The sequence below is a fragment of the Bidens hawaiensis genome, unplaced genomic scaffold (genome assembly GCF_021521415.1).
Source record: "Bidens hawaiensis isolate Kalapana, Puna unplaced genomic scaffold, B.hawaiensis_p1.1 tig00018424_1, whole genome shotgun sequence".
In the NCBI taxonomy this organism is placed as follows: domain Eukaryota; kingdom Viridiplantae; phylum Streptophyta; class Magnoliopsida; order Asterales; family Asteraceae; genus Bidens; species Bidens hawaiensis.
The window spans coordinates 61,991-85,090 of NW_027492782.1; the positions used below are offsets into that span (position 1 = coordinate 61,991).

Below are 23,100 nucleotides of genomic sequence, written 5' to 3' on the forward strand. Positions count from 1 at the left end.
TTAACCGTAAATAGCTCTAAACCGTAAACCGAACTTTGTTACTAATTTTGTTAAATAATTGTTTAAACATACTTATTGTTAGATCTAAGTTTCTAAAATCATTTTTACAAATTCTATGGTTATGGGTTTGTAGAATCTTACCTCGGTCTTAACCCGAAACACGATCCGAACCGAAAACCGAACTTTTGTTTAAAGACTTTATTGTTTACTTTTGGTTGTAAAACTTAAAGTATTTTTTTTTATTTGTACATTATTATACAAGTTCTTTAGTGTTTGGACATGTAGAAACCAAACCGATTCTTACTCGCTTAAGACACACAAGTGTGTTTTTTTAGCCATCAAGACTTGTATATTTCTTTAAAAATAGTTACAAATTGATTTTTAAATATTTTCTTAAGTACTTGGAAATGTTGGATCCAACTTGATCTCATAACAAAGTTTGGACCGACAAAACCTAACACTCGCTTAACGTGCGTTGTTAGTTCTAAAATAATGGAACTACATACTTGGTTAAGTCTTATTAAATTTTATTGAGTTATCTCATAACATTCAATATTTTGGAAAGTTGACTTTGGGTTTGACCAATTATCAAGACCCGAACCGACAACCCGAACACTCGATAAAAAAAACCCGTTTTAGTATCTTTATTCCAAAGGGATTTGCATTCTTGCATTTTATCCACCTTATTACTTAACATAGGTTGAGTAAATATTAAGGTTAGATACTTTAACCCGGTTTCGAGCAAACTTACATTTTTAAAGGGTTATTATTATAAATTCTTAAATAGTTACATTTTAAAACCTTGAACTTTAATTATTTACATTTCTCAACATTTTGTTTAAAGACCTTCAAGACAACCTTTCTAAATTCAAGACTTCTTTTCTTTTTAGGCATTGTGCGTTAAACTCGTCGTTCCGACAAATCTCCAAATTATCATCTTTCAAGTTTACTACTTGAAGGTGAGTACTTCATACCCCATTTTCCATCTTTTATTTTGGGAGTGACATTTCATACTTATTCAACAAAATGCTTTATATTTGAATCTTAAACCACAAACGTAGTTTTATACCTTACCTAAATAATTGCTTGATTTGGTGTTCTATGCCTATATGCCTATGTGTTTATCGCTTTTGGTTGGTGGAACTATAAAATCCTAGACTATTTGGCATCCCTTATAGCTAGGTGTCGCTAATGTGTTTAGCGATATCTATTTATCCAAATTATCACTTTTATTTATTGTTTCGTATGCAAGTTTTGTGGCTATCTTTATTATATACTAATATGATTAAACTTATGAATTGCTCACCAACCTTTGTGTTGACAAACTTTATTTTATGAAATGTTGCAAGTTTGCATCTTGGTTGATTTATGATTGTGAAGAAAACGACATCAAAGATCTTAGGATATTAGTAAAAATGTACAATATCAAATTTGCCATATTTTGTGATATCTTGTTTATGGTTATTTTATGGATAATTGTTATGTGACATTTTCGATGTTGTGAAATGAAATGAGTTTATTAAATACTGTCACTTTAATTAGTGTCATGTGCTTATGGACAATCGTTACACCTCGGCATGTTCCGCCGCCTTTGGTCGGGGTGTGACAGTTTACTAAACAAGTGATCATGAATTAGGGGTGTGCATAATCAGGGTCGGACCGAAAAAACCTGAAGAACCAGCCCGAAAAAACCTGAAGCCAGACCAACCCTATATTCTAGTCAATTGTGTTCGATCCTAGTTTTTTTGCCAAATCGGTCTTGGGTCAGGTTCGGGTAAAAACCCGTGAAACAAATAAGGAAACCGAAGGGGCGATTGCTGTTGTTAACTCACACAAAAGCCAGACCTAAAAGTATACCTAAGAGGTATGATGGTGGCTTTCATCCAAAAATATAAATCGAATTCAGCCTTCAATCTTATGCAATTGCTTAAATATTGTGGTTTTCCATTCCAATTGTTCCAACTACTACCCAAATCAAGTCTACAATCGATTAATTGGGCAACAAAATTCGGTCCCGGTCTAACCAATTACTCAAATTCTAAAAAGCGGTACATAACCGAGACCGGCCACTTCATATGGGTCCGACATTCGGTTCTTGAACTTTTGCGTTTCGGGTTTTTGGTCCGGGTCAGGTAATGCTCGTTCGGGTCGGGTTTTACTAAACGCTCACCCCTATCATGAACAAAAGATTTTGTTTTTTTAGTTAAAGGAATTTCATATAATAGTAACCAAATTTTAAAAGTGTTTTAATTAAGTAACTTAAGTTTAAAAAGTGTTTCAATTAAGTCACTCAACTTTCATATTTTATTAAATTAAATGTTTTAACATGATTTTTTAGTATTTTTCTTATTTTTTTTTCATATTGAAAATATTTTTTATCTTTCGTTGGATGTCGACATTGAGTGACGACATGAATTTTATTTTTTTTTTAAATTTTAATATAATTAATGTTTTTTTATTTTTAAAATTTAACTACATATATTGTCAATCCCGACCCCATATCTTATCCTCCATTGCTTTCTTGACGCACAAAAAAATCGGTGAGGCTCAATTTGAAGTGTTAGTGACCCGATTTTGCGAAATTTTGCATGAATAACCTAATTGGAACAATTTTGAAATTGGTTACTATTCTATGACAAATGTGAACACGTGTCTAGCTCGTCCATTAAGCTACGTTCATTTGTGTTTCTCATTTACGTTTGTTTATATGTGTTCATTTACGTTCATTGATTTGAGTATTTATTTAAATTTATTTGTTATTTATTAGTTATTAGTAATACTAAATTGACTTATCATGCGTGATCAACCCACCATCTCAATCAAACTTTAGAATCAAGCCTTGAGTAATTTGGGTAATCGAGTAACAAACAAAGAAGAACATATTGATTTTTCTTCGTTTATTTTCAATTACTTACGTACATTTATAATATTAACGAGTGTATATAAACGAACACAAACATGTTTAGTTTTTTAATATACGAACATGAGCAAGAAAATCCATTTGTTTACGTGTTCGAATTCATATTCATTAATTAGCTCACGTACACGGTACATGCCTAATGGAAGTAAAAGAAACAAGTAGTCAAAAGACCATATATAAAGTCTCCGATTAACTTTCCAAAAGTGATATCTTACCAAATATTGGCTCAAATATTCTTGGTCAACAAGAAAATATATATACTGTTTAATATAACATAATAATAATATATTCCTTCTATTAAGTGGTGTAAGTGTTTGTGTCGAGAACGCGATATTTTAGGGGTCCACAAACACATTCATGATTCATGACTTGGATCGTCCTTGTGCATGAATGCTTAAAAGGTACAAAAGGTACGTAGACCACAATTAGTTTTATTAAAATAATAGTTATATGTAAAATTATTGATGTTATAAGTATTAACGTATGTCAAACCGTGTGTAGTGGATAAAGTCTTTATAGGAGCGTTTTAAGTCATGTGACATCAAGTCACCAGAAGGGCGTTTTACAACAAAGTGGCGTAGTGGATTGAGCCCCTTCAAATTATTACCTCATTATTATTTATTTACCATTTTTGTATTAAAAAGAAAAGCAACGACTAATATGCATCGTCACCCTTCTTCTCCCTTTTCGGCGCTTTGTAGGAGACGCCCCCCACCTCAAACCAGCCCATAGCGTCCAAGGGGGTGGTGTTTCCAGCGCTATGGGGGCATTTTGGGTGGACAAAATGTCCCACTACGCACGGTTTCATAGGGCATGATATATCTTTCAGCATTGCATATGTTTAGGAAAGATAAATTAAAAATCAACCAAAGTTATGAATAAGATGAATTCATAATTAACTTATTAAATATAAAAGATATATAAATTAGTTAAAATATAAATAATGCTAACTAGCATTAAACGAATAAAGGAAAGTAAAAGAAGATCTCAAGGTTTTTAGGATAAGTAGTGAGTTTATTTTGTGTAAAAAAGTAAGATTAAGCTGTCGCAAAGAAACAACACTAACATACCATCCAGACATCACTAGTCTGTATGGTTCAATGGTCATATATATAGGTGTAATACGGATTGTACGAGAAGTAAATCATACACCTCGTATGATCGATGTGTTGGATTGACATAAAAACGACTTATTTGACCATTAACAAAGTCAAACGAATGCGTCGTTCACATGTCAATTTCCACCTATCATACAACTTGTATTATATAAGATTCTTTAATGCACTTAATTAATATTACACCTATAATGTGACGCGTATATATATATATACACACACACACGAGGATGGATATGTTTGTATAGCATGCCCTAAAACTAATAAATGTGGTTATTACAAAAACCATTCAGTAAAGATCCACTCCATGTCTAATCCACTCACCCAAAGGAATTAGTGCTCTATTGACTTCTCTAAGAAAGATTACCACCAAACATAGCTCCGTGAGGCACTATGCCACCACCGTTGACCACACCACGCCAGTCTTTAGTTCTCTCATGGAAATTACACATTTTCACCACCATTGACGAAGAGGAATGAAGTTGAGCTATTGATTGAGGGGTTATGCTGTAATGGTTTCATTATTTGGTAGTGAAAAAGAAAAAGATAGCGTTACATTACTATCACGTAAACAAAGTGGTTTCATTAACCACATTCAGATAAGTGTGTAATGATTTCACTCACGACATTAACTTTTAGATCATTAATGATTAACTAAACATTGTTATTCCCTTTTACTAACAGTTATATATTTGAATAACGAATTTAATAAAACTAAAACAATAAAACACAAACAAAACATTAATTTTATAAAATACTAACAAAGAACATACCGCACCAAACAAATTACTAAAATTATTACTAGCGGTACTTAACCCCGTCAAGTATTTGATCTTCAACGCGATGTTTTTCATATCAAGGGTTTTTTGTTTTTCTTCCTTAAACACGAGTAATTGATCAATTTTCGTGCCTAATTTACTAATACTCCTGGGCACAAAACTACAATTGGATAGTTTAAACTTTAAAGTCCCGCTCTGATCGATTTTACTATTTTAGGCACACAACTATAGTCTATAGTTAAACACATAAAAATGTTAAATTCTTAATATGATCAAGTAAGACGAAAAATGTATGCTTTCCTAAACCATAAACAAAGTAGAATTGGCATGAACTCCACAACGAGATCTGATGAAAATAGAGGATTATGATAATAGTTAATCTACAATTCTAATATGTACATTCCCTTTAGAACTTGTTGTCATGTGTTCTCAAACCATAACATCCTACATAACCACCAACACAAAATTATTTTCAAGATTCATGAATGTCCGATCAACCACTAGAAGAATTTGGTAGAACTACCCATCACTTTGTTAGTAATCCTGTAATCTGGCGACGTTGGTTCCGTGTCATGACCCTTCAACAAACCACCATCATCCACCACAATATCGACCACCTCCAGTTTTCGAGCATTCAAATCGTCATTATGAATCCCTCTTAAGGTTTCCTCTACTTCTTTCATTGTTGGCCTCATATCTCTTTGTTGTTGTAGACACCGGAATGCTAGTTCAGCCACCAGCGCAGTCGTCCTCCTCACCATATTCCCATTTGTCTCAAACCCGATATTCTTGTCAACCAACTCATCCAACCTATGGTTTTGAATCTTGGTTATAGCCATATTGGACAAGTTTATATCGAGCCGGTGCCTGTTGGTGTCAACCGCTTGTAATGAAGAGATGAGCTCTATCAAAACAACCCCAAAGCTGTAAACGTCACTCTTGTCAGTCAGCTGATAACACTGGTAGTATTCAGGATCAACATAACCAGGTGTCCCTTGTGGGGCGGTGGACACATGCGTAACATTTTGGAACAATCTTGACAACCCGAAATCAGCAACTTTGACTCGAAAACTTTTATCCAACAAAATGTTGGCAGTCTTCACATCGCGGTGAATGATGCCCGATTGGTGTAGGTAAGTTAGTGCGGTGGCTGCTTGTATGGCAATGTTGAACCGCACAGGCCATGAAAACAAACTCGAGCTTGAGTTTGCTAGTTTTCCGTGAAGATGATCGGCTACTGTGCCATTGGGGATATACTCATAAACTATAAGCAGTTCTCTGCTTCGTTTTGAGGTGCACCCGTATAGTTTCACGAGGTTTTCGTGTTCTAACCCTGTCAAGATCCTAACTTCGTTCACGAACTGTTCCACGCGTTTGAAATTGTTTTCGTATAAACGTTTGACAGCAACTTCTCGACCGTCAAGAAGCTTACCTGAAAACAATATTCAAAGAGTTAAAACAAAATAACAAATGCCTCATACTTCCACAATAAACAGGTTTATAAGTAATTAGCTTGATATTTTGAAATAATGAAAAAAACCATTTGAACTTATTTTTTTTGAAAAAAAAATTTAACTTTTAAAAGTTTCCACCAGTCATAGGAGGACATGTGTCACCAATCACTGACAGGTAGACCCTCAATTAAAATATTGTTTTCCGGAGTGAAATCTCTTAGTTTAAAAGAAAACTCTTTTTTTTTTCTAGTTTGTAGGGCCTTAGGCGCAGCGGATTCTATTCTGCTGTGCCAAAGGATCCAATATGCTGCGCGATATTGAAAATTTGTTGCGCCAAAAGACACCAGTTACGCTCTGGTTGATTGGTAATTTTACAAAATTAACAGTTTGTTAATTTTCTCGGAAAAAACGGATATTTTCGTGTTTTCCTTAAAGTTTTACCGTAGTACACTGTTCCAAAACCGCCATCTCCAAGTTCTCTAGAATCATTAAAGTTATCGGTTGCGATTTCTAACTCTTCATAGGTAAAAACTTGAGCTCCAAAATAAGAGCTTTTCCCAAATTCTTTAGACGTTTCTGATGTTCTTGGCGAAGGATACGGAGGGATGCTGGACGAGAAATTAGAATCGTCACTAGTTAGTCGTTTGCTTGAAAACTTTGTGAGAATGGCTTTGCTCTCGGTTTGAGCGGTTGATGCTTCCTTGATGATCACACGTCTTTTTCTGCGTTGTCGGCAAACAAAGATCGCCCATCCGATGCCAACACCGATAATAACCGCTCCAATGACTGGAAGTGCTGGAATATAAAGATGGAAGAGTCATATTTTAGTTTCTTGAAATAATGATGGATGAAGAAACTTTAGTCTGTTTAATGAGAGTAAAATGCATACCTATATTCAGATAATCAGTCTTTGATTTTGAACTCCCTGCAATTATATAAAATTTCAAGAAAGTTTTAGTCAAAGATAATCAAAACAATAATTTGGAGGTTTATATTTAAAATTAGTTCTTTAGCATGTACATGTATTGACAAGCCTTTGATGCAAGAGGTTGTGTGAACAATAATCCTATTAATAGCTACGAACACATTCCAACCAATTCCCAAAAAATATAAATTTGTATCATATTTGAAATATAAATTTGTATCATATTTGAACTAGTAACTAATCCCAACATAGAAGTACTGAAAAAACTTCATGATAACTAATATCTAATAACTCATTAGATGATAATATTAGACATGCTACTTTTTTTATTCATATTAAGAATATCGTTATTCTTCATATGAATACTACGACTGAAAAAACAAAAATAAAGCCCCTTGTTGGGTTTGAACCAAGGGCTTACGCAACTTACTCTAGTATTTGGTTAGTGCTCTTAACTATGAGAAGGCAAAACGTTATGTGCCCAATTGTTACAAATTCAAATGGGTGGCTTGTAGCCAGGCCCAGGGGCCCATGGCATTACTTTTAGGTCGCGTTCGTTCACATAATTCGTGGGAATTCAAAGAAATTGGAATTAAAATCCCATGACATAGCGTGTTTGTTTCGTTGAAATTAGAATCTTAATTTCATTTTAGCGTGTTAGGTTGTCAAAGTATTGGAATTAGAATTGAAATTCAATTCCTTCAAATTCCCTTTAATAAAGGTATTCTAAATTATTCCAAATTGTGAAGGATTTCAAGTAAATTCATTGGAATGTTTTCTCGAGATTTCAAATAAAAGTTTCATGTATATAAAATTCCGGCAATAAAATATTATGAAAAGTATCACAAAACTGGTGTTTGAATACGTTTTTTTAATAGTTAGGTAAATTACCTAACACCTCTAGATTCCTAGTTTTATCAATATTATAAACAAACCGGCCCTATAAATTACCTAGAATAAACTAACAAACATCTAGAATCAAACTTAAATAAACCTCAAATAAAGAAAACAGAGTTAAACGAGTCACAACACGAATCTGGAAGTGAAATAATACAAAAAATGTATTCACCAAATGACACAAATACAACTCGCTTACCTTGATTTTAATTTTATCCTTTTACGTAGTAATACTCAAAAATTGTTTATGTAATAGTGAAGATACAAATGTGCAGCTATAAAACATGATACATTTAAGTTTTAAAGCCGGGCTTAAAACACAACTAATTTAGGAACGTAAAACGTATTTTCATAATAATATGAGTCCCTTCATCTAGCTATCAAATGGGGTAATCCATCACTTGTGGCCAAGTGATAAGAAGCTTGGGTTATGTAGTGGAAACTCAAGTGCGATTCATTTTTTATGGATTATGGCAATAAAGGATTTGAGCTAGGCCTTGTGTAAGGTTGTTAGTTCGAATCCTGTGTCCACCCGTATTTTCGTCCCACCGTGTGTTACATCAAAGAGTTCTGCTCTTGTGGTGACACAATGACTGTCATGTGGCAGCCGACGATATGGTTTCCGAAGGAACGCCAAAGTCAAACTCTAAAGTCAGCGTAAGCCCGGTTAAAACAACATAGTTTAACCATATTAAGGTAACGGGACTCTCCAATTTGGAAAGTGCGGTGGCCTAAACCAACACAACAAATTCGCTGTTCCCAAAAAAAGAAGAAGGCGAAGGCTACCACATGGGGTTTATCCGTTTCTATAACATGAATTTGAATTTCTTCATCTAGACATTGATTTTTTTTTTTGAAGATTTTCACCTAGTTGTCCCGATTTATTTTATTTCGTTTTAATTGTAAAAATATGTGAATCATTTATTTTATAATTTACATGTTTATTTAACCATTTATAAGTAGAGGTAACTCTACATATGATAATTGTAGTCAGTTACTTTAGAAGTGTTTCTATACATTTGGAATTGTTCATGTTTGAATGGAAATAGAAGTGGAACGAAAAGAATACCTTGCAGTTTATCACATTCACCTAGTGATGGACCATTGTAGCAATAGCAAATGAAACTATCATTATTAGGTTGCACCCCACACGAGCCGCCGGATATTATGCAGGCTTTACACTGCTCACTCTCTTTGTCCGTGACATACCACTTCAAGGCAAACCCCTTTCCTAGGGCATCAACAAGGCTCGTCCGGTTCTGGTCAATATCGCTAGCAACATTTTCAAAAACCGAAACAACAATGGATTTGCCACATGACATACTCGGGTCATAGGTCACGTTGGTCTTTGTATTGTTTATGGTACATGGATACTCCAAAACCGTAATTTTAGGTGGGTATGGGTTAAGATGGCACCCGTAACCTAGAGTCAGGTTTCGAGTGCCAAAAGTGTAGTTAAAATTTGTTAAATCAATCGTTGTGTTTACGAGTCTTGATGGACATATTTCTCCCCAATAATCCATCCTTGCGACCGTGATGGTATGTGAGTGGTAATCGAACGCTATGACTCTATATTTTAGTGACTTGATTTTAATAATGGGGATGTCGTTGTCACAATTTAGTTTGTAAGCTTGTTTACCGCAGCAGTTTGGACGGTTATCGCCCCAAAACGGGTATTTGATGTGTCTAAGGCTACCACACGCAAATTGTTCGCCACAACGCTTGTAACGTGGATTGGCGGCACATAAACATGTTGGGATTTTTGTTAGGATCCGTAGGAGGAAAAGAATGAAGTATGCATAAGGGGAATTGTACATATTGAAATGGTGAGATTATAGAAATTGCAAATTCCATCTTATTTATGTTTATCTTTTGACAAAACAAAGCACTTCTTGACCATATAAAGTATTTGATGTGTGTAGAAACTTGTTTTGGTTATGTTTGTTACAAGGTAAAGCAACAAATAATACAATGCCAAAATTAAGAATACGAGGATATATCATATATAGATATAGTTTACTTGTTGACCGGTAAATGAAATTATTAAATGTACGACTCATTTATCATACTTTACCGATAGAAATTAAATGTATTATAAATAAATATGGATTGTAATTTTTTATAACTTTTAATTTATTATGTAAAATCTGTCTTATTATTTTTTAATCTTGTTTAGTGAACTTTTCTATGATCCTGTTAAACGTGTCATGCTATTCGTGTTACATAAAATGAATACATATAAAACACATCAATACGAAAGTAGAATTAGGAAAATAGTTGTGTACCCAGTGATGATGATGATGATGGCAACGTTGGTGGCGATAAACTAACATTAGTTTTGTTATTAACATTGGAGCAACTATCAGCCAAAAGCGGTGATCCAAGGCAAGCACATCTAGTTGCAGCTCTAGTCGCATCGTACACACAGAGACCACCTGACTGGATACAGTCTGTACACGGACCAGATTCCAACTTCCACCTAACCTCAAACCCGTCTTGGAAAGTCCGAACCAATCCCATTGATACCGTAAACGCAACTGGGAATGGCACTATTACACTAGTTCTACACATCCCGGGGCCTGTGGCCCCGGGATATAAAAATACTCGACTAGCCTCACTAATACCACACAAGAGTGAGTCCATTATCCCCCCAAAATCAAAAGGAATTGGGCATTCAAATAAAAAAGTGATGTTTGTATAGCTTGAGGTGTAATCAAACAACTCGCGATCGATGGTGGTGTTCACTAGATTTTGTGGACAGACCGAGTCGATCATATCTCCTCGTACAAGTTTCATAATTTGTGTCGTCGGGTCCATTCCAAGAACCCGGTAATTAATATTCATAATATTAATGGTGGCAATATTCGGTTGGTCACAGTTTAGCTCAAGACCCGGGTACCCGCATTGTACGGGGTCCTGGTGACGCCGAAAAGGGTACTGGAAGCCGGAGATGGACCCGCAACTAAACGAGGCATTGCAAGGGCCGTAGAACCCTTCTGAGTTAGCTAAATGGATTTTGATTATGAGGAAAATGAGTACTTTGGGGAGCAAATTATTCATGGAGGATGAATTGAAGACTGGGTTGAGTGTTGAAAGTGGGTGGTATATCAAGTCATGGTTGCTTAAAGGAATCACTCAACAACTACTACCATGTGTGATGTGTGAAAGAGTCATGGTTGGTTATTTTATTGGGGGTGTGGTTGTTTTATTATTAGATTAAGGGAGCACCAACCTGACTTTTGGTGTTATGTTTATTCAATTCTGTAGAGTAGACTTTTCATGTTTTTAACTTATAGACCAACTTTATGACTAGTCTCGACTAAGAATGGACCTACACGGTTATAACACATAAAAGATAAAACACAACCACCTTTTGCCCATTGTTGGGCTGGGCCTTTGTTGCTGGCTGGTTTTATGATGAAAGTAGATTGGGTTTCTAGAGAGCTTCGGTTTAGGCCATACCACACATGTGGCCCACTTTAGGCTTCCTTTTTGGCTGGGCCTATATTCTAGAGGTGCATAATTCGGTTAACCGGTTAATATGCTAACCGGTCTTTTTTATGGCAATTAACCGGTTAGGCCGATATTTTGGTCGGTTACTATTTGACTTTGACCGGTTAAAGAAACGGATTTGACCGGTTAGACTGAACCGGTTAATAATCGGAAAAAACCGGTTTTTAATAAAGTAATAACAAAAAATCGGTTAATTGGTTTGTAACCAGTTTTTGAAATCAATAATATAAACCGGTTACTAACCGGCGGTTAGGATCGGTTAGTAACCGGTTAGGATTGGACCGGTTAGTAACCGGTTATATTTTCAGGTAAGAACGGGTTAGAAACCGGTTGACCGGGTTCTGTGTGCACCTCTATTGCACACAGTTTTTAAATCGGAGAAAAAAGGGAGAATCAAGAAAATATCCATTTTGGTCTAGGATATTAACAAAAGTAGCTTAACTTTTTAAAATTACGGATATAATTGTTTGATTATTACTTAATTTAAATTTTTTTTGACTAGAATGAAATCTCAATCGCCCGTGCACGTATTAACTTTAGAGAGAAAAATCAAATTTCTTTTCAACTTGTGGGGTCTTTGGTGCAGCAAAATCTAATTTTGCTGTGCTATGAGGATGAATTTGCTACACCTAAATGATTGAATTTGTCACGCCATTTTGACTATATTGCATAAAAGGATCCAATCTGTAGCTCCAGATTGAAATCCACTGCATAAAAAACACTTATCGCACTTTGGTGGATGGGTAATTTAAAAAGTTACTGTTTTGTCCAACTTCTAAGTCATCCTATGGACGAGCTTTCTGAATACCTATACCCGTACTGACTTAGCATATTCGGTACAGGTATCGGTATCAAAATTTTAAATTTGCGGTGTTTGGTACACTCCCGTATACTAGTATTTTGATATTTTGTACATGCTCGGAATATGCGAAGGTTTGCTGGAAATTATCCATATTTAATATCTAATAAAATCTGCTTTACTTTATTGAGCTTTCTGTTTAGGGTTTAACTTCATCGAAAGATCGATTTTACTTCCCTATTCGTCATTGGTTCTGGTATTATGTTTTGGTTGTGGTATTAGTATAAATTAGGGATGAGTTGTCATGTAGATGTCTAGCTTGCATTTTTTAAGAATTATCACTGGTTTGACCGGAGTTATGAATCGAATAATTCTATTTATACTATGAAATTATAAGATACTTAAAAACATTTTGTCGCTTTCAAATATAGATTTATTAACTGTGATCAGTACAAAAAACAAAAAAAATAATGTGAATTACGTATCCACTCCACTCAAAAACATGAACTGACCACCATGGCCACCGCCTTCAAACACCATCCCCTCTGTAGCTAGTTTCCTTTGTGAACCATTAAGAAAACAGAAAGAATGGTAGATGTAAAAATATTAAACCCCGCATAAGCAAAAATTATATCAAAACGTAAAGCATTGAAAAGAATAACTAAGTTTACTTAGGATCCGCGCGTTGCAATGATGATGTTCAACAGGAAAAAAAGATGTAAAAACGTTGAACAACACACACACACACAAACGTTGTAATGATGCTGTTCAACAGGAAAAAAAGGGCGTAAAAACATTGAACAACACAAACACACACACGTTGCAGCGTGTTAACTCAAAAAATATAGAGAAACGTAAAACCAAAATTTTGTAAAATATGGAAAGTATAATGGATCAAAGTTAAAAGTGGAAAAATGTTGGGGTTAAAAATAAAACATGTTTTGTGACAAATTGGTTAAAGCTTAAAGTAAAGGATTAAAAGCCTAACAAAACTGAATAATCTAAAAAAAATATTAAAATAGCTCAAGTTACAACCACTAATATATAAAGTGCTGTTATTTGTACATAGATAAATGCCTTTCCTCGTAATTTACTATTCTTATTAAAGTTTATCTAACTGCTAAACAATTAAATATTTCTTCCAACTTTTGAAGCTTAACATTTACCATTGGGTGAGCTAGATCACTAAATTTACTTGCCCTTGCAAGTGTGAGCTAGGAAAAGTCTTCCCTTGTAGCATATATGCATTGTTAGTCCTCTCTCACTGGTTATACTCTGGGTGGACGAGGGGAGAGTGTTTTGGAAAGCCTTTCGGTAGATGATCAACTTAACACATCTAGTTGGAACTTGCAATGATTCAAAGCTTCCTTCCAACATCTCCACAACTTTATCTATAGATGGTCGATCTGATGGATCAGATTAAATGCACCACGGGCTCACAACAATCATCGTCCTAGCTAACTCTTCTTCCTCTTCATCATAACTTGCTTATATATCAAGTCTGGAAATAGGCTTCACTCGTGCTTGTCGAGCTACAGCCATTGTGTTTGCGTGCACATGTCATTTCAAGAATTCCGTAGCTATAGGCATCAGATTTGTGAGATGATTTACTTCGTCGATTTAAAGCTTGTTTTGCTGGCAAGGGCTTTCATTGTGCAAAGGGTAATGATTATGCTAAGACGTACAGCCTGGTTGTTAAGCCGACACTTTTCAACTGGCTTTATCGATTTTTTTTTGTGTAGTTGGAATATTAGGTAGATTGATGTTGCTAACGTTTTATGATAATTTCACAGAGACAACATATATGGCACAACCCCTGGGTCTGTTGACAATGCTTTGATGCCATGAATGCAATATACAAAGGAGTAGAATAAATAAAAATTCATATAGATTATATATATGAACAACACAAGTACGTGAAACTATTGGAAGTTAAACTAAACTGAGGGGTCCATGTGTCATTAGTAGAAAGTATGTTTAGTGTGTTATATGTATTTTGTTTAAAGTAGAAGGGTCTAGTATTTGCATGTGAAAGTCAGAAAATGAATTACAGTTATTTTTTCATGGCTATATAAACCCATCAATATCTTGTTGTAAAATATGATCGATACATATCAATTCAACAATACAAGAAAGTTTTTTGGTCTCTTGTTCTTCAATTAGTTTATCATCATATTATGTATGAATGTTCTTGATTTACCAACAGAAACAAACAAAAGTAGGCTAAATGACATAACAGAAATACATAATAATGGAATCAGATAATGATGTTGAAATAACCTTTTTTATAGAACACACGTTTAAGTCGACCACTTGATTGTCTTAACATATGATTTTTGCCTCTAAAAAGAAAACATAATACACATACATAAATTTCTAGTTTTAAATCATAAATTGGTACATGAACTATATTTATTAGCAATACATTGTTTGTTGAAAGGGATTTAAGGATCTAAAGCCCTTTTTAATCGACACTGATACTTTTCAGAGTTGTATTATTGTTTGTGAATTTGAGGGAGAGAAGTCTCGGAAAAGCCTTGTAGAAGATGACTCAAAACGTCTAGTTGGAACTTGCAATGATTCAAAGCTTCCTTCCAACATTTCCACGACCTTATCGATAGATGGTCGATGTGATGGATCAGATTGAATGCACCACAAGCTCACTATCATCATCTTCCTAGCTAACTCCTCTTCCTCTTCATCATTGACTTGCTTATATATCCAATCTGGAAAATTGGTTTTACTTGTGCTTGTCGAGCTACAATTATTGTGTTTGTGTGCACCCGTCATTTCAAGAACCATCATTCCGTAGCTATACACATCAGATTTGTGAGACACACCTCCAAGAGTCCTGAAAAATACTTCAGGGGCAATGTATCCTGGAGTGCCTCTTACACCCATTACAGACACAATACTCTCTTTCTTTTTGCACAACTTTGCCATCCCAAAATCAGATATTTTTGGGACAAATTCTTCGTCCAATAGAATGTTGTGAGGCTTAATATCGAAGTGCACGATTCTTGTGTTACAGCCTCGGTGTAGGTACTCTAGACCACGTGCAATCCCTTTTGCAATTAGGAATAATGTGTTCCAGTCCAAATGAGATCCATCGGAATGTACAAACTTATCTAACGAGCCATTCGGCATGAACTCATACAGTAGTGCTCTTTTCTTTCCGTCAATGCAGAAACCTAAAAGTGTGACTATGTTGACATGAGACGCTTTACTGATGCTAGCAACTTCATTTACAAAATCTTCTCCATATCCCTTAGCTCCAGCGAGAATCTTCACCGCAACTAGTCGCCCATCAGGCAACTGTCCTTTGTAAACACTTCCATAGCCTCCTTGTCCTAGTTTCTCAAGGAACGAGTTTGTCATTTTCTTGATTTCTGAATACTTATATCTTTTCGGAGACAAAGTTCCATTGTTCCTTACGGAGATTTCTATTTCATTTGCTTCTTTTTTAGTTTTCCATAACTTCCTTACATAATAAACTATCACAAACAACAGGAATACTATTCCTGTGATGCCACATAAAACACCTGCATGAGAGGTTTAAACATTAGTTAAGAAATGTTTTTCTTTGTGGAACCATTGCTCATTTAAACCGGGAGGTGCGTTTCTGTTTTCATGCTAAAAGTAGTTTGTGAATGTCTACTTGTTTATCCAATGTGACAATGTCCTTGTCCTGGATAAAAGTTGTTTTACATAGTGCTTACCGGTTACAAGTTTCCATTTCCTTTTAGATTTCTGAATAGCTCCATCGGATCCTGTTTAGGGGAGAACGTAAAATGTAGGTTAACTTGGTGACCGAGATCAGACCATGAACTATAAGTATTGTTAGCAGTAGCGGAACTATGCATTGAGTTAGTTTCTTTGAGTCATTAGTTAGTGTAGTAGTGGCTCCATCATTTAAGTATTTTCTTCTTTAAAATCGTTTGTACCATTTTTTACTTTTGAATAATAAATTACCATTATTTGGTTAAAAACATTTACACATTATATATGATTAGTACATGATTAGTTCAATTAGTCTGCTTTTTAAACATTAGATAAAAAAAATATAAAAAGAATGATACAAATCATGTCAAAACAAAGAAGAAGTGAGGGTTAAAAACATGTAGATTTAGGAAGGATGAGTCGATGAGATGTGTACCTGACGACGGTGGCGATAAACTAACATTTGTTTTGTTATTAACATCGGAGCAACTAGTTGCAGCTCTAGTCCCATCGTACACACAGAGACCACCTGACTGGATACAGTCTGTACACGGACCAGATTCCAACTTCCACCTAACCTCAAACCCGTCTTGGAAAGTCCGAACCAATCCCATTGATACCGTAAACGCAACTGGGAATGGCACTATTACACTAGTTCTACACATCCCGGGGCCTGTGGCCCCGGGATATAAAAATACTCGACTAGCCTCACTAATACCACACAAGAGTGAGTCCATTATCCCCCCAAAATCAAAAGGAATTGGGCATTCAAATAAAAAAGTGATGTTTGTATAGCTTGAGGTGTAATCAAACAACTCGTGATCGATGGTGGTGTTCACTAGATTTTGTGGACAGACCGAGTCGATCATATCTCCTCGTACAAGTTTCATAATTTGTGTCGTCGGGTCCATTCCAAGAACCCGGTAATTAATATTCATAATATTAATGGTGGCAATATTCGGTTGGTCACAGTTTAGCTCAAGACCCGGGTACCCGCATTGTACGGGGTCCTGGTGACGCCGAAAAGGGTACTGGAAGCCAAAGATGGACCCGCAACTAAACGAGGCACTGCAAGGGCCGTAGAACCCTTCTGAGTTAGCTAAATGGATTTTGATTATGAGGAAAATGAGTACTTTGGGGAGCAAATACTGGAAATTATTATTCATGGAGAGTATGTGAGCGTAGAAGACTCGGTTGAGGCTTAAGGAATCACTCAAACAGCTTCAACCATGCGTGAAAGGTGACCAATGTTTATTCAATTGGTGTATGATGTGTATAATTTTATTATTATTACTTATTAGATTAACGTAACATAAAGTTGATTTTTTAGTTTTATGTCGATAAACTTCTGTAGACTTTTCAGCGTTGACTTACTTTATGACTAAGTCTATAAGAAGAACTATTAAATTGAGCTTCATCCAACTTGAGCTTTAATATGAAATCCAAATTTTTGATGAGTCAAATAAATTTCTTATATTGGTGTAAGTAGTTGATTAAATTGAATTGTTATAGCATTGTAACTAACTACATATAATCATGAGCCCATATATGATAAAGATCAAACATAGTGACACGTTAAATCTGGCTCGACAACAATGGACCCATACCACATAAACCACCCGGCTATCCTAGTTGGGTTCTTTTATGATAGTAGAGCGAATTTCTGATTTGGAGTTGGTTATGGAGTTATTAGACTCATGTGGACTAGCTATGCGAACAAAGCGGAATATGGTCCAACTTAGAAAGGCCCGGACTTGGGCAACGTTTGGTGTGAGGAGCTCTAGACGAAATGGTCTTGACGAACCATGTCATATCATGACAAACATACAATAGTTATAGGCAGTTTGACCCAACCATCAATACCCTAATTCCAGTATTTAGGGCGCGTTCGTTTCACATAATAGAATGAAATTGGACTTGGAATTTGCACAGGATTTGGAATTTGAATGAATTAGATTTGGAATTTGAACATTCCAATTCCTTGACAACCGAAAACACCAAAATGGAATTAAGATTCCAATTCCAACGAAACGAATACGCCATGTCATGGGATTTTAATTCTAATTCCTTTGAATTCCCACGAATTCTGTGAAACGAACGTGCTCTTAGGGCGCGTTCGTTTCATGGACTTTTTTTAAAAGATTTGGAATTGGAATTGGATTTGGAATTGGAATTGGAATGGAATGGAATGTTTGAGAATCCCTATCATGTGTTTGGTTGGTTAATATGTACTGGAATTGGAATCTTCTTCATTCTCGGATTTTTTTTTTTGTTTGAAGAACGAGGGAAACGGCGGAAACGTTTTAGTTTTTTCACATTTTTCGTTTTGATTTATATTTTGAGTTATGATTTTTTTATTATTTTTTTGGAGGGGTTTTTACTTTCCATAACAATCCTTATAAAATAGTTTATAAGGTGGGATTTTAAAATCCTATGAAATATGGGATTTGATGGTATTTAGTTTCCATTCCTATGCTTTCATTTAATGAAACGAATATATTAATTCATGGGATTTACAATCCCATTTCTTAGAATTCCTTACTAATTCTTGAAACGAACAGGACCTTAGATTATTTGCTCCTAATTTCAGCAATCTTCATCTTATGTGTTAGAAATTTACTACAACACTCACAAATTTCAACCTATTTCCTCTACCCTATGGGAACCCACTTGTTTTTAATATATATAATCACGTTCTCTTAATGTGTTTTATCCTTATCTCTAGACTTCAAAATGGTAAGAAAAAGACTTCAAACTTACAAGTTTCATCACCTGTATTTACTTAACTAGTATAGGAATAATTTGCTTAAAACTTAAATTGGAAAACAATGCAATTTCTTAGACAACCAAAATAAAAGGTTACAACTTTAATATTTTAAGAAACTAAAACACAAACATGTGAAATTTGCATCCTACAAAAGCCTTTACACAGGCTTCAAAATCAAAACTGAACTTCAAACTAATGTTACATCTTCAAAATAAATGATTATGATTTTGGTAGCTCTAAAACTTTGTTATTTACATCCCCATTGTAAATATCTACCATAACCATCAACCATCAGAAGAATTTGGCATACAACTACCGTACAGTTTATTAGTTACCCCGTAATCAGGCGACGGTGGTTCTGTATTTTGATCTTTAAACAATGCACCATCATCCACCACGATGTCAAGAACCTCGGGTTTCTGAGCATTCAACTCATCATTCTGAATCCCTTTTAAAACTTCCACCACTTCCTTCATTGTCGGCCTCATACCCGACTCCTGTTGTAGACACCTGAACGCCAGCTCAGCCACCAAGGTGATCATCCTCCTCACCAAACCATTGGTCTCAAACCCAAGACTCTTATCAACCAACTCATCCAATGTATGGCTTTGAATCTTGTTAATCGCCATTGCAGCCAGGTTTATTTCAAGCCTATCTCTGTTAGTGTCAACCGCTTGTAATGAAGAAATGAGTTCAATTAAAACAACACCGAAACTGTAAACATCACTCTTGTCGGTCAACTGGTAACACTGGTAATATTCCGGGTCAACATAGCCAGGTGTACCTTGTGGGGCGGTGGATACATGTGTGGCATTGTTTGGGAACAATCTTGACAAACCAAAGTCAGCGACTTTGACTTTAAATCTTTTATCTAAAAGAATGTTGTGCGTTTTAACATCTCGGTGGATGATATCTGACTCGTGGAGGTAGGATAGTGCTTTGGCTGTTTCTATGGCTATGTTTAAACGCACAGACCATGTAAACAAACCTGAGTTTGAGTTTGACCTGGCTAGTTTTCCATGAAGATGATCTGCAACCGTGCCATTTGGAATGTACTCATAAACTAGAAGTAACTCTCTGCTTCGTTTTGAGGTGCAACCGTATAATTTGACCAAGTTTTCATGGTCTAATCTTGTCAAGATTGCCACTTCGTTCATGAACTGTTCGACTCGTTTATAATTGTTTTCATACAACCGCTTCACAGCAACTTCATGGCCATCAAGAAGCTTGCCTGACAAGAATCCAACAAGTTAATCAAAGGGACATAAATTCTAAATATCAATATTTAGAAAACAAAAGGGTTAATACGGCGAATACCATGGTACACAGTTCCACAACCGCCATCACCAAGTTCTCTTGAATCACTAAAGTTATCGGTAGCAACTTCTAGTTCTTCAAAGGTGAAAACTTGAGCTCCAAAATACGAGCATTTTGCAAACTCTTTAGTTGTTTTCGACGAAGGATATGAAGGGACACTGGAATCGTAAATAGATTGAGGGTAGCTATAGAATCTGTTGCTCAAATCAGTAGTCAGAATGGATTTGCTCTCGGTTTTCGTGGTCGATGGTTCTTTCGTACTGCGTCTTTTCCTCCTTTGTTTGCATACAAACAATCCCCACAAGATTGCAGCACCAACAAGAATCGCTCCAACGGTTGGAAGTACTATAGATTTCAACACACGAGCTATATTTAGATTCTTTTAATAATATGATCGCGATATATAGTAAGAAATTAAAGTAAGAATCATACTTATAGTTAAAATCACAGACCCTTTCTTGGAACTCCCTGCAAATAAACAGAATCATTAATACGACGAGCGTGAATCGATTAAAGTTAGTTTCGATTAAACAAGGCAAAACGTCGAACACCTGGTGGGCTACAAATCCGACTGTCGCAAATGCAAACAGACCGGGCCGTAGTATTATCAAATCCGCATTCTCCATCCAATCTGCTACACTCTGAACACTTATCGCCATACGGATCGCTATAAACAACCTCAAACCCGTGAGTCAACGCTTGCGCAAGAGTCAACAAGCTTCGATTCAGATCAGCACCAACAGTTCTAAGCAACGGAATCGTCACCCCGTTCGTACGATGAATCATCTTCAGTATCGGATCAATCGGGACCTCCCCGATCAAAAAATACGAATCGGTTAAATCCACACCGCCTACATCACAATAAAACCGATTCTGTGGCTGAATAACCATCGGCGACGAGCTACACCCGAAGAATATCGTCAAATCCACATTCTGCCCGCCACCAGCGTCGAAAATCCTCGAATCCAGAGTCGAATTGACAAACCTACCAGGACACGTATTGTTCCATAAATCCGATCGGGCTAGAACTAGGGTTTTATCGGTTAAATTGACTTCAAGAACGCGGTAATCAACCGATTCGATAGTGATCTCGGGGTAGGTGTTTTCGAGGCAGGTGAGGCGGAACTCTTGTGGACCGCAGTGATCTGGGCGGTTACCGCCAGTGAAAGGATAACCGAGGTTATCTATATTACCACATGAGAAACTCCCCTCACAGCCGGGAAAGAGGGAGAAATCGGGCTCGGTAACCGACTTTGTGAGGGCGCAGAAGCGGATTAAAATGACGGTAACGGTTACGGAGAAGATATTCGGAGGCATTTTGGGGGTAATGGGAGCAGTGAAATTGCGCCAATTTTAATCAGTTGGAAAGTGGGCGTTAAACTTTTGAATTTAACGGGAAAATTCCGAAATACTAGTCGTTTGTGACAGGCTCCCGGTAATTTTTAAATGGTTTTGAGTTTATATTTTCGAATCACTTTTTGTTTTTTATTTATTTGTGTTTAATTTAACTATTCCATGTGTTTTGTTATATAATTGTAATGTAATGTAATGAACAAAAGTGAGATTTAAAAGCGGCGTTGGAAAAGTAGGACAGAAAAACAAGGCCATGAGGTTATTTAAAGATTCAGAAAAATAGAGGTTGTATGGCACTTGGGTTCTGTGTTTTCAACATCATTTAAAGATTCAGAAAAATAGAGGTCATATGTACTGAAATTGATCGTTTGGAGATTGGAGGGATGAAACGGGTCAACTCATGAACCCATCTGGTTGACAGAGTATGGCCCGTTTATTTAAATCTGTTTGTGAGTATGACCCGAATCCGCATAGATTAATATACCCAAGCCCGTCATAAATAATATATATATTAAGTTCGTGTCACCTTCTTCGTGTAAAATTCACATCCTTAAATTGTGAAGAGGCGAGTGACAAAGAGCTTGAATCTTGGATGTAAGGGTGGAAGCCACAGACCCTAACCTTATTATGGAGCACACTATTGTAGATTTGCAGGATGTTGAGATGTTCCATACGGAGGGGTGGATATGCTAGACCAAATATAAAATATTATTTGGTAAAAAATTCTATTAATTGCAAATGCTATTTGACAAAATTTACGTCGAATATGAATTATTATTTATGTTTCAGAAAAAAAAAAAAAAAAAAGAGGGATTTTAAGTAGACATGTGATCAGAGCTATTGCTGTTAAAACACTAATTAAAGTAGAAAATTCACTAAAAAAGTTGGTCTACAATACATCGCGGGATACTTATAAATTGGTTATTTTATAATTGTTATTTATATTTTTTTATATACCATGAAGTCATGAACAAACAACTATGATTTGTATATCGTTTATTTGAAAGAACCACAAGTCCACAATTACTTAACTTCACTTTAATGGTTAAACTATTAGTTCACCCAAATTGTTACATGTGATGCGTTTTTTGGCATGTTACAAAGTTAGGAGTAGGTTTAGTAGAGTTATGAAAAGGTTTCACATATATGAAGTAGGTCTAAATAAAACAAACTAAAAGGTGATGTGAAAAGAAAACATATAAATATAGGTACAACATTTTCTTTAGACACGTTGTACATGTTAATAGTTTTTTGATGTGGAGATGAAAATTGCTATTTTATTAGGTTTGATTTCTTTATTTTGGAAGAATATTTTGTTAAAGATTTTATCGTCGTCGTCGTCATCATCATTCCTAATAACTATACTAGTAAAGAGCCCGTGCTTCACGGCGAGTGTAAAATACGACCACACTACGATTGATTATAAGTATTTAAAATGCTCCAATTTTCGTTTTTAAAAATGTTGTATGCTTTAGACGCTATCAAGTTTATGGTTTCATTATGTATGTATACGAATTGTATTTATAAACTAACTAAAAAAT

At 35.6% G+C, this 23,100-nt stretch overlaps 1 protein-coding gene and 2 pseudogenes across 2 annotated transcripts; all 3 read right to left on the reverse strand.

Annotated features, from left to right (window-relative positions):
- Positions 1 to 5,199: 5,199 nt before the first annotated feature.
- LOC143556011 (LEAF RUST 10 DISEASE-RESISTANCE LOCUS RECEPTOR-LIKE PROTEIN KINASE-like 1.4 pseudogene) lies at positions 5,200 to 11,150 on the reverse strand (annotated as a pseudogene). The gene is made up of 3 exons (XR_013139304.1): positions 10,376 to 11,150; positions 6,710 to 7,063; positions 5,200 to 6,246 (listed from the first exon to the last, which is right to left on the reverse strand). The product of XR_013139304.1 is annotated as an LEAF RUST 10 DISEASE-RESISTANCE LOCUS RECEPTOR-LIKE PROTEIN KINASE-like 1.4 pseudogene (transcript).
- Positions 11,151 to 14,729: 3,579 nt separating this feature from the next.
- LOC143556012 (LEAF RUST 10 DISEASE-RESISTANCE LOCUS RECEPTOR-LIKE PROTEIN KINASE-like 2.4 pseudogene) lies at positions 14,730 to 17,288 on the reverse strand (annotated as a pseudogene).
- Positions 17,289 to 19,035: 1,747 nt separating this feature from the next.
- Positions 19,036 to 21,523, reverse strand: LOC143556013 (LEAF RUST 10 DISEASE-RESISTANCE LOCUS RECEPTOR-LIKE PROTEIN KINASE-like 1.4). Its single transcript, XM_077045450.1, has 4 exons — positions 20,758 to 21,523; positions 20,639 to 20,674; positions 20,207 to 20,551; positions 19,036 to 20,120 (listed from the first exon to the last, which is right to left on the reverse strand). Exons 1-4 carry the CDS (start codon positions 21,521 to 21,523, stop codon positions 19,174 to 19,176), a joined length of 2,094 nt encoding a protein of 697 aa, XP_076901565.1. The 3' UTR covers positions 19,036 to 19,173.
- Positions 21,524 to 23,100: the final 1,577 nt, after the last annotated feature.